General features: G+C 47.2%; 1 protein-coding gene and 1 long non-coding RNA gene across 2 annotated transcripts in view; one reads left to right on the top strand and one right to left on the bottom strand.

The window, feature by feature from the left end:
- LOC129382151 (Na(+)/citrate cotransporter-like) overlaps positions 1 to 12,311 on the bottom strand; it is a 32,253-nt gene that overhangs the window by 5,660 nt on the left and 14,282 nt on the right. Inside the window, exon 3 of the mRNA XM_055065656.2 lies at positions 2,525 to 2,659. Within this exon, the coding sequence (XP_054921631.1) occupies positions 2,525 to 2,659 (135 nt within the window). The remainder of the gene's footprint in view (positions 1 to 2,524; positions 2,660 to 12,311) is intronic.
- Positions 4,686 to 6,420, top strand: LOC129382152 (uncharacterized). The gene is made up of 2 exons (XR_008610238.2): positions 4,686 to 5,248; positions 5,902 to 6,420. It is a non-coding gene; the product is annotated as an uncharacterized lncRNA (long non-coding RNA).

The following is a 12,311-nucleotide window of genomic DNA, read 5'->3' as shown; positions in this document are numbered from 1 at the left end:
TGTTCAACGATATTTCCCCACAACCACAGTCCACGGAAGCACCGCATTGTTCAAAAAAATCGATACCAAAAATACATCGTGCGAACAACGAGAAATAACAAGGAATTCCGACCGAAACACTTTCCCAGCCAACACAACACTCACAGCACAAACACCCAGGGGATGAAGCCACTCGCCTCCTACTCCACGAATGGTAATACCGTCGTTCCAAGAAAACAGAAGTTTGTGGCCTAGACGGTTCTTGAATGCGAGGCTCATCACAGACACAGTCGCCCCAGTATAAGCTAACGCCGTAGTCGGTATTCCTTCAATCGACACATTCACTTTGTTTTTGAGCATCACAACAGGCAGGTGTATTTCTTGCAAGGACCGTCCGGCGACCTCACCTCAATTGGCCGCCGATGCCAGTTTCCCGGCGGCGGTGAGGAAGAAAGGCGCCGAGGGGACGGAGAACGACGGGGACGGTTATTTGGTGGCGTCAAACTCCGCTCAGATGCTGGCGAATCGCTGCGTCTGGTCTCGTACGAGAAGCCGTCCATTCGAAGCAAATCGGTCGTCCGCAAGTCATATGAAGTACGGGTTCCGAAGGGTGAGAACATCGGTGGTGTCCTTCGTGAATGACGGCCTTGGCGACAATACCGAGCTATATGGCCTGTGAAACCGCAGTTGTAGCATACGGAAGGGTGGCGGTTAACATCATCTCCCTCAAAACGAATACTAGGCTGCTGCGGGCGGCGAGAAAGTTCGTTGCAATGTGGATAACGTGTCACTGCTGCTCGCTGAAATGCGTTATATCGCTCATAAGTCACGTCGTGGTAGTAGGGTTGGTGCTGTTCTTGTCGCGGCTTGACAGAAGTCACAGGTCCTCAGGGGTAAAAACGCGGCTGTTCTCGTTGTGGCCGAGCGTCATTAGTAGGGCCTCTGTCGTAGAGACGTGATTGCTGTAGGGGCGCGAATTCATAATCCTCAATGACCCTCGCAGCAGGATACGGGGAGAAGGATGCCACGTTTGGCTCGAAATCTGGTGGTAGGCGAAAGCTGTGGGTGCCTGGATGTGTCACTTGCGTGTGCAGGCTGAACTCTTCCCGAACTATTTGTTGGATTGTTGATGCAAGATCGAGGGGCTGGCTGCTATCTAGGCTTGCAACTGTCGTCACATTGGCTAGCTTGCCAAACTTCGGCGTGATGCGCCTCGTCTTCAGTAGCTCGAAAGTGCGACAGTGCCGAATGATGTCGGCGACGGAAGCCAGGATGTCTTTTGCAATAAGAAAACTGTAAACACCTTCTGCAGTTCGTTTTAGGATGTGCCCTATTTCGTGTTCCTCAGACATTCCAGAGTCCACCATCCTACACAGTTTTATTACTGCCTCAATGCAGGTCGTGCAGGATCCGCCTGGCACTTGAGCGCGTTGCAGTAGCGCCTGTTCTGCCCTTTTCTTTTTCGTCGCGGAGTCGCAGAATCGTTCTTTGATTTCCAAAACAAATCTGCCCCATGTTGTGAATGTTTCCTCGTGATTGTCGAACCACACCAACGCAGTATCCGTTAGAAAAAACACGACGTTCGAAAGCTGAGAAGCGCTGTTCCACTTTTTGGCGGCACCCACTCGGTGATAATAAATGAGCCATTCCTCAACGTCTTCGTCCGATCTTCCGGCGAAGGGACGCGCAGCTCTCAGTTGTTGAACGGAACTGGTCGGCGCAGCAGTTGGAATGGGCCGTTCTTCGTCTGCGTCGTGGGACATATTCAACTCCGGTGGATTCGGTGGGAGTCCAGCAAGGCGACGCGGCTCCGTCGAAGAACTTGTAGCTCAGCCTCCGTCTTCGGGTATCGATTACCCCGCACCTTCCACCACAACTATTACCAAGAGTTGTGAAGAAATTGTTTTATTTACAGGAGATGGACGATGATCGTAGCGTGATGGTAGCGCAGTCCGGCCTCTCAAACTCTTCGTCCTCCTCGTCTACTCTTCTTTCTTTGTACCTGCCTTTCGTATCCGTTACATTATATAACCTACCTAGTTCAAAGAAAAACAAAATCAAAATCGAGTACGTTCTTGCTTTCCTGCGTTGTGTTTCTTTTTTTCTAGCGCTAGTATACCTGCTTTAAGTAGCGCGTTCATTCTTCGCTTCGAAGAGACCCCACATTTGGCGGCTGGCAGCACATTCGATTTTCAGTCGCATGCACGCGATATTTTGTACTTATTTAGAATTATTCGAAATCCTTGGCCCTAAAAAATCAGTGATCGCGCACAAACTGCGCAGCAACGCCACGACACGCTTTATTTTCCTGTTTCTTCAAAGTATCCCTACACACACAAAAAAAGACCCGCTATATTTCATCAAAACTAGGACAGAAAGTGGGCGGGCACGGAGCTCTAATCACCGTGGCCTGGAGGCGGAGCATGGATTTTGCCAACAGATCGTCCGAGATCCCATTGGCCGAGTACAGCGGGATATTGTGTTCCCGCAGTGACAAGCCGACATACATACGCATCAAGGCCAGCTGGGCAGGGTTTGTACGTACGAGTCGGACGAAGGGCACGCGTCCGATATCGTGCATGACCACCATGGGGATGGAGATGGGCATGATGACATTGCTGGACGCACCCACAACCACCGGGATGGCGTAGTACATCGGGTACATGTTCTTGCTCTCCGCCTGCGAAGCGAAGCATGTGCGCATGCAGCGAGGCCGAAGGTTGCAGGCGGGCGCCATATTCTGGCACTGGCTCGCACGAAGCCAAGCCCCGCCGCACTGACCACTCGGCGGTACAGAAAGTAGAAAACAAATCGCACGAGAGAAGAATTCTTACAAAATATGGCCCCGGGTGTAGTAGTAAGCCTGCAACCAACGCCTGCAACTTGAATCAAAACGCGCAGTGTGCGTCGTCTTAACTGCATCGAGTCGCTGTGAAGGAACTTCCTGCCTCGTTCAGTACCCAGTGCGCGCGTATGTCATGCTCCGCTGTCGCTGCGAGGGACGAGTACCTGGCATGAGACCAAGCATAAATCAGCATTCGCCGCCACATATGCAGCAGTCTCGTGTGTTGACTAGGCCCTGGTGGACCATGGGTGCAGAATACTAAAAAAAAAAACCTCGAAATCCGTAAAACCCCCGGCACTACGCGCACAAACTTTCTACGAGCTGCTGATATAACGCCACAGCGGCACGTGCTCGCTTCTGAAAAAGAAAGAGGAAAAAACGAAAAAAGAAAGGATATAACATGGACAAATAAAAAAAAGTGCGAAAGAAAAGAAAGAAATACAAAAAAGCAAGCAAGCAAGAGAGCGGACAAACAAACAAACAAGCAAACAAAAATAAAAGTGAATTCGCTTTCGACTGCAGCAAGTAAAGTATGAGATAAGGAAGTTGGATGTTGGGCACAGCTATCGGAAAATACGCGACCTCCTGCCAGAACTAGCCCGCAGTTGCTCAGTCGCTGAAATGAACCGCGGTTTATTTTGCGGGACCACGTCAGCATACTCTCTAAAAAGAAATTCACTGGAAGCCGTACTTTAGCTAACGACAGTCATTTATGAGCATCTTTTCTGCGTACGTATATGTTGCCGCTGTAGAACTTCCAGCCGGTTAGGCGATGGCCGCAGAAATATCTCGTCGTTGAAGTGTTGAGTCCAAACCGGAGTGCGCCACTGCGCCAAGCGCACTGGTCAGAAATAACACTAATAAGGCAAAAGCGCAGCAAGGACTCGGACACAAGAAGCGTAAAACAGACGCCACGAGCGCTGAACTAACAATTGAGCTTCTATTTCTGACGAACCAACATATACAGTTATAACAAAAAGAAGAACTGCATCAAAAACACAAATAAACACGATCTCATTTCTAGATTATTATCATCCATTATAGCATGTGGCGAGATTTATTTACTTACATCTGGGCAGAAACTGAACTTCTTTATTCAGAAGCGCTAGTGAAGGGGTGCTGATGCAGGTGCCTTGTAGCTTTAGCATTGGGAGCCTGGCCTTACAGTTCAGTAGCCCAGAAAGCCATTTGAGCGCTTATTCAGCACCTGAAGGCAAGAGACTTGGGTGCCTGACTATAGACATTCTGCACCTAACTTAGTGCATGTAAAAGTGCGATATAGACTCATGTCTTCTCTCTCTTTCTTTCACTCCCCCTCCCCAAGTGTAGGGTAGCAAACTGGACTCAGTCTGGTTAACCTCCCTGCCTTTCCTTCCTCCCTTCTCTCTCTCTTTCTCACCCGCTTCTAAAACTTCGCGCGTAGTTTTATTACGGTTTCTGCTCTCGTTCATTCGTTTTTTCAAACTGCGGCACGCAGCCACAGTGACAACGGAAGGACACATGCACTGAAAGAGCATGTTCTAAGTTCTACTTGTGCTCCCTGACCTGCTCGTTGAAACAGCGGCCTGTTCGTCCTCTTCTAGAAGACAGTGGGGTTCTAAGCGCAGCTGACAAATGTCTGACAGTGCATTGTGCATGTAGTGCAGCCTCAAGCTACACTAGCTCCATTGCTAGAAAAGACATCCACGCCCGCCAATCTTCGAATTATGGGATAAGGCAATGTCATACGGAGTAACCGAGACTTCTTTTTTCCCTTGCTCAAACTTCAGTTTCGCATTTGCCAGCTTTCATTGTATGCTTCAGCAGGTTGTCCGCAACGGACGATACGAGACGTTTGGGGTACCCCGCATCTAGGATTATACTGTAATCTAGTACACTGTACTAGGGTGCATCGATACCAAGGAGGATATATAAAAATTGCTGGAGTGGAGAGAGCGCGCTCCGACTGAAGCCTCCGTCCGCCATCTTACCAGAGGCAGAAAGCGCGCTCGGCGCCGGCGGCACCGGCTCTCGCTGCTGTTTTCGTGAGTTGGTATGCAGTGCAATTTGATGTGAGGGGCATGTAAACACCATCGATTTGATTATGGTTGCCTTTTGCGTTGCCTACGGATGTGCGAACAGGCTGAAGAAGGGTTGTGGCCTCACGTTTCACCTGTAAGTACACGAGAACACGTTCATTGAGCCACTACGCTCGCGTTGCCGATGGATGTCAACTGATAAGTTGTGTGTGTGTGCGCAACGACTAATAGTCCTGGAATTGCCGACAGGTTGGCATGCGAAAGGTGGCATGCGAAAGATGCAGATCGTCTTTGCTGTGTGCATTTCGCGCCGGAGTGCTTCGACCGCACCGGACAGACAACACGACTGCGTGCGGGTAGTGTTCCTTCTGTGTTCCCTGCGTTTCCGGAGCATCTACAGAAGCCCGTGAGTATGTTAGAACGTCGCGCGATGTATTTGTGGCGGTCTCGTTTTCGTTGAGAAGAAGTGACCGTGATAAGCCGGATAAAAATCAACACTGCGTGCCCTGCCAGCTGCAAAAGCGAGAAATGCGACTGAGTTTCTCGAGCTCATTGTCGTTTTCAACTAATGTCATTAAATTTACCATTGTCACAGCTAATGAAAGGCATTACCTTTGAATGACATTCTATGAAAATTACACCAAATTTGCCGTCTGGCAGGGTCGCCTCAGCTAAGCTGTAACCATGACATTGGATAGAGACCGCTTTTGCGCCTAGATTTTGCACAGCTTCAATTTTTTTTTTCATTTTCATAGGATGAAAAGTACGAAAACTGCTACTCATAACCGTAGGCTGCAGATGCGGCTCCAGTCTGCAAATCTGTTCAGTAAGCGCGCGTCGGTGGTGACGTAAAGAGATCTAATTAATATGCAAGCTCAGATGCTAAACAAAATAAACAGGCTAATGATTTGAAAAGATGCTTAAGCAAAATTTGAAAATAACATACATCCACCTTTATGAAGCAGTAAGTTTTGGTAGCAAGCGAGGCATAGCTTTACAACTGCTCTTATTTTTCTCTGACTTGAGACTCATCAGATGTACAAATGGCCCCTATTTCAGGTGAAAAGGAAGCGTCCAGGCCCGCAAGCATGAAGACTGGTTCCAGAAACTGGAGGACCACATCCTTGATCTTGATCCACTTGATAACCATATTTATATTTTGTGCAAAAAAATCGCTGAAGAATATATAAAAGTGAGAATACACCACATGACGAAAGAACGAAACTGTGAACTGATCAAAAACAAAGTGAGACCACTTTTGTCGAGGGTGATTATTTTCAATCACCAGTAGGATGTTTGTCATGGTGTTCTTGACTGTATGTGAGACTTTCTCCTTAATATCTGCTCATTTGAACTTCCCTCTGCGTATCAGTTGGCTGCTGGTTGATGGTAAATAAACGACTACAACTAGAACCACACATTTGCATTCCTTTCTAAATGGGAGCAGCTGCATCAGCAAAGCGAAAAAGCGCGAGCGCAGCTGCATTACGCTTTTCTCCTTAATATTTGTACAGTTACACTGCCTTTTACATGCCAGTTTTCTGCTAGCTGATGGAAAATAAATGGATATAACTAGAACCACTCGTTTTTGTTGCTCTGTAAATGCGAGCAACGTCATCCGCAGCGCGGAAAAGCACGAGCGCGGCAGTGCTAAGCTTTTCTGCTTAATATTTGAACTGGCAAACTGCCTTGTACATGCCAGTTTCCCTCTGGTTGAAGAAAAATAGACGTTTAATACTAGAACCGCTCGTTAGCGTTGCTTTGTAAACGCGAAAAAGCGCGGCTGCGCTATGCTTTTCTCCTTAATATTTCCGCAGTTAAATAGCCTTCTTCACGCCAGTTGGCTGCTACAGTTGATGGGAGATAACCGTTTACAACCAGAAGCACTTGTTTTCATTGGTTTCTGAATGCTAGCGCCTTCATGAGCAGCGCGAAAAAGTAGAAGCGCGGACAGGCGCGGTTGCCTTTTGCCTCTGGTAAGATGGCCGCCAGCCGTTCGGCGCGGCTTCACCCTTGCCCATAGGCGCGTATAGGCGGCTTCCACTCCAGCAAGTTTTATATATCCTCCTTGATCGATACCACGTTTCTTTGCACAGGGTAGTGACACGCCTAGATGCGCCGCCATATTGTGTCGGACCAAGTAAAGGCGCGCCGTGACGGACAGCGGGAATTCAGCTTCTGCGCTTGCTGACACTGTAAATGTTTGTAATTTTTGCAGTTTGTAAGCTTACGTGTATTGTGATATTTAGATCACCTTAAAAACGGACTTGAAACAATTAAAGTAGAGCAATGCTACAATAACTTTCAAGCCCTGCAGATAACTATAGTCGTTCTTGCGGCGCGTTCGCTTACGCTCACAAATCTGTTTCAAAAACAATGTTGACGCGTATAGTGTATGATTAAGGATTAAGAGGTTGTCGTTCCAAACTACTGACACAACTTTTGACCGTAACACTATAACTGCGTATTGTCGTGAAAATTAAGCTATATGACAGAACGAGGTGAATAAGTACGGCAGCGTTACCCATAACCGAAGGTACTGTAGTTACCGAGAAACAAATTGTGCGTGTGAAAAGTCAGATTGATAAAAAGCATGTGGCCGAAAAGAGTCTTACATTAACAGAGGCACACTCTACGAGTGTCGTAAAGCAAGCCAGAGGTTGCGGATTTCATCATGACCGCGGTTTCCAAATTTTGATGCAGGCAAAATGCAAGACCGCTCGAATACATTAGATAGATAAGACAGGAAGTTTATTTACCACATAGATTTCTATAGGCCGTGGGGACGACATGATAATATCCACCTTAGATTTAGGTGCGTGATGAAGAAACCCAGGTGGTTAACACTATTTCGAATCTCCCACTACGCCTAATAATGAGATTGTTTTTGGCATGTAAAGCGACAGAATTTATAATTTTTAGTAAGTGAACAGCAAAATCAAGGCACGATGTACGACCTTTAAACGTACACTGATAAATGAACACCGCCATTGTCGACGTCTAGCCTCAAGCGAAAGGCCGCGGCCATGCATTCGGCTTGTGAATATTTCATGCTTGTAGTATACAGGGTGTCCTTAACTTGAGCGAAACATTAAAAATATGAAAATGCCACGTAGCTGGCAGAACCAAGACGATGTTGTTTGCCATCGCTTGGAGATACTCAGATTATTTTTTTCATTCCGCCTAATTAGATAGTTAGTATTGTCAGGAAGATAACGAACATGAGCGCAGAGTCAGCACCATCGGTAGCATGAAGCGCGCGGCAGAGGCTCGAGGTAGGGGACTGTGCTCGGTGCATCCTAGAACCGGCTGTGGTTACGAACCTCAACAAATCTCCTTCGTAAGTGGTGGAGCCGTACGGGGTAACGTTCCCCTCTACCATCCTGGAACTCCGTTCTCCTCTGCCATGCCGGACGCCGACCAGCAGACTCGTCCATCGCCACCCGTCCCTTGCGCTGGCACCTTTAGCCAGCGGGAGCCTTCCATCATCAGCGGAACCGACGACAACGACGTTGAAGAGTGGCTGTCGTCCTAGGAACGGGTGAGCGTTCAGAACAAATGCAATGATTCGGACAAGCTGGATTACGTATCATTCTACCTCGCGGACGTGGCCAGTCTCTGGCTCAAAAATCATGACAGGGATATCCGAACGTAGTCGACGTTCAAGACGTCGATTACAGAAATATATCACCGACCCGTCGTCAGGAAACTCCAAGCCGAGCAGCGTTTGCGTACACGCGCACAGGACATGGGTGAGACATTCACAAGCTATATAGAAGACGTTCTCGATTTGTGCAGGCGCGTAAACGCTGCCATGACGGAAACGGAGAAGATCAAGCACGTCATGAAGGGAATCGACGATGACGCGTTCAAGGTGCTTCTGCTCAAGGACCCGCGCACTGTTGACGACGTTATCAGCTTGTGCCAGAGCTATGATGAATTAGGTAAGCAGCAAGCTCTGACAAGGCGACATCCCACACCAAATGCGGCATCACCCTGCAGCCTGACCACCGGCCCCGAACAAGCCTCGCTGATAACTCAAATCAAGTATTTCGTCCGCGAAGAATTCGCACGACAGCTATCTGTGGTGTCCGTCACTCAGGAGTCTGCCAGCACTTTGCCGTCTCATCTCCGTAACGTGATCCATGAAGAGCTCGCGGAAGCACTGCCTGCTGTTCACCAGTAAGATGCCGTGGCTACACCGGTCACTTATGCGACAGTTGCTGCAATGGCCCCTCACAGTGTGCCCGTACATTGCTTCCAGAAGTCTGTGCACCGCCCTCCCGTCCCCTGGGCCACCACTGCCGTCGCTAACCCGAGGCGTTCGCCGGACAATCACCCTATATGCTTTGCATGTAGGTATCCCGGTCATGTAGCAAGGTTCTGCCACCGCCCATCGCAGGCGTTCGATGACGATCGACGAGCGCCCTATGTGCCGCCTGATCCAAATGCGCCCTTCACCAGCTCGCTCTCAGACTGATCGCCGTCGTCGCTTCGAACGCCTCCGGTCACCCTCCCCACGTCGCCAATCGCTTTCCCCTATGCGTCGACGACACTAATCTAACGAAGAGGGAAACTAGACGACGCAGTTCCAGAGGCAAGAAATGCACAAATGTCGACATGCCGAAGTGCTCCTCTTTTACCCGCCACTGTCATTGATGTGTTTATCGAAGAGGTCGCTACAGCCGCCCTCGTCGATACCGGTGCAGCTATTTCACTTATGAATGCCAGGTTTTTCCGCTTGCTTCGTAAAGTGACGACGTCTCTGTCTGGATTGTCGCTTCGAACGGCGAGTGCTCAAACCATTCGCCTTACCGCTGCTTGTACTGCCCGTGTGACCATACAGGACCATCATAGTTCTTTCATCGTGCTCCCACGCCGTTATTCTAGGATGGGATTTTCTCTCACGCCACAATGCCATCATCAATTGCGCTCGGGCTGTGATTTAACTCCCATTCGTGTTGCCACTTTAACGTTAAGGCCTTCCTAATCGCACGGATACTATCTTTATATGGTAGTGTTATTTTTGTTATTTCTTTGTACGCTGCCATCGAAGCACATGTATAAGCTGCTTCATTACCCGGTATACCAACATGGCCTGGGATCCAACAGAAACGAATTGATCTCCCGTATTTATTTAGTGCCACCATGTTTAGAATATCCCCCAGCAGGGGTTCACACTCAGATTTCAGATGTAGAGCCTTTAGTGTATTAAGGAATTGCTGTGTATAACTGTATTTTAGTGTTTGTCAGTGATGATTTTTTTAACTACAACCTATATAGCATAAGCTTCCGCCGTGAAAACCGAGGCATGTTTTGGGTAAACGAATACTTGTTTCCCAAATTTCCGTTACGGCTTTAGACTCACGTGTTATATTGTTTTGGAGCCATCAGTGCAGAACTTCATGTCACTTTGATATTTGTCCTGTAGAGCACGGAATTCTTGTATAATGTGTTCAAGTGGGGCGTCTCTTTTCTTTAAATGTGTTAATGTCCAGTCACATAACTATGTGAAATCGTACCATGGGGGCAATTGTCGTGGTTTGTTGGCAACCTAGAGGATTTAGCGAGGGATGTCATACTCCCAATAATATTCCTCATATCGCAAGACAAGCTGCTTAATCATGTTCGGTTTATTTGTGTAATGCAAGCATGAGTTGCACTGTGTGACGATGCTGTAGCATATGTGTTGTGGTGAGTACTGAACTTTGAGCCCATAGGAAAAAGTGAGTAATGCTCTGCACTGCTGTAAGGAAGGTTCATTACACTAAAACGTGTAAACTTTGGACAGGTGATGTTCAGTAGGCACCACTTGCCAGTCGTAGTCCCAGGTTATGTGCTGGATCAAGTCGTCGAATGTAAGACTGTCTGGCTGAGCCATAAACCATGCAGCCGTAGTCTAGAATGCTGCGCACAAGGGACCGATAGATACGTAAAAGACACGTTCGGTCAGAACCCCAATGCTTATGAGACAAAACCTTAACAATATTTAGCGCTTTATTTGCTTTACATTTTAGTGCTTTTATGTAGGCTAGGAAGCTTAGTTTGATGTCAAAAGTTACTCCTACAAACTTGTGATCTTGTTTGACCGGCAGTAGGGCGTCATTCAATTTTAGGACTGGATCGTTGTGTAGCCCTCGTTTCTGAGAGAACAAAACAGCAATTGTTTTCTGTGGGGGAAAACGAAAACCATTTTTCTTAGCCCATTGTTTACTTACTGTGATTTGAAGCTGCTATTCACTGGTTGACAAATGCGAGGCGCGGCGAGCCACTTGGAGATTGTCTACGTATACAGAGTGCATAACAGACGACGGTATAATCTTATTAACTGAGTTTACTTTTAGTATGAGCAGTGTCGTGCAGAGAACACAGCCTTGTGGAACGCTATTTTCCTGTGTAAATAAATGTATGAGAATGTACTGAGCCGAGACGTACCTGAAATTTTCTATTAGACATAAAATCAGCTAGGCAGTTCAAGGTTTTACCACGGATCCCGAGGTCAGCCAGGTCTCTTAAAATTCCGTATCTCCACATGGTATCACAGGCTTTTTTCTAAATCGAAGAAAACTGCAAGACACTGTTGTATGTGTAAAAATGCATATCGAATTTCATGTTCTAGACGGTCAAGATGGTCAGTAGTTGAACAACCCTTTTTTATCGACACTGGTGGGGCTCTATTAGGTTTCTTGATTCTAAAATAAATGAAAGTCTTATATTAATAATGTATTTCGTATGATTTCGCCAAACAGCTTGTGAGGGCAATTGGTTTGTAGCTGCCTGCGGATGTTGGGGATTTACCAGCTTTAAGAAATGGAACTACTATTGCCATTTTCCACTCTTCCGGCATTATACCAGATTCCCAGATTATGTTCAAAAATTTTAAGAGAGCATTTACTGATGCTTGATATAGATGTGCCAGCATGACATAGTGAACACGGTCGTGACCTGGCGCTGTATTTTCTTTCCCCTGCAGAAAGGACTCCATTTATTTCTTGTTGTGTGAGGGGGGAATTGTACGGTTAACTTGACGCGCCAGTATTGGGAGCTTGTTTTTCAGCAGGCTGTTTGTTCTTTACAATTCCTTTATATAATTAACTGAATTGGAGACATCACAAAAATGTTCGCCAAGTATATCTGCCTGTTCTTGTAGTGTTGTTTGTGTGCCTCGACTGGTAAATATCAGTATTGTGTAAGATGCGCAATCTCACCGAAACTTTCCAACCTGTTCCCATGCTCCCTTATATGTGAGTTTGAAGATATGTATTTCTTCCACGATGATTTTTCTGCCTGCCTTCAGATAAATCGTGCTTTCCCTCTGGCCTGTTTAAAGCATAACAGGTTGGTATAGGTGGGATGTCTTCGTAAGATTGCACAGGCTTTATTTTGAAGTTTTTTGCTTCTGTACACTCAGGAGTCCACCAGGGGTAGATTTTTTTTTGCACACAAGGTTTGATGTTTGAGATATTGCC

Source organism: Dermacentor andersoni, chromosome 3 (assembly GCF_023375885.2).
Source record: "Dermacentor andersoni chromosome 3, qqDerAnde1_hic_scaffold, whole genome shotgun sequence".
Taxonomy (NCBI): domain Eukaryota; kingdom Metazoa; phylum Arthropoda; class Arachnida; order Ixodida; family Ixodidae; genus Dermacentor; species Dermacentor andersoni.
Note: the sequence above shows the minus strand (reverse complement) of the source record. Positions and strands in the feature narration are given on the sequence as shown.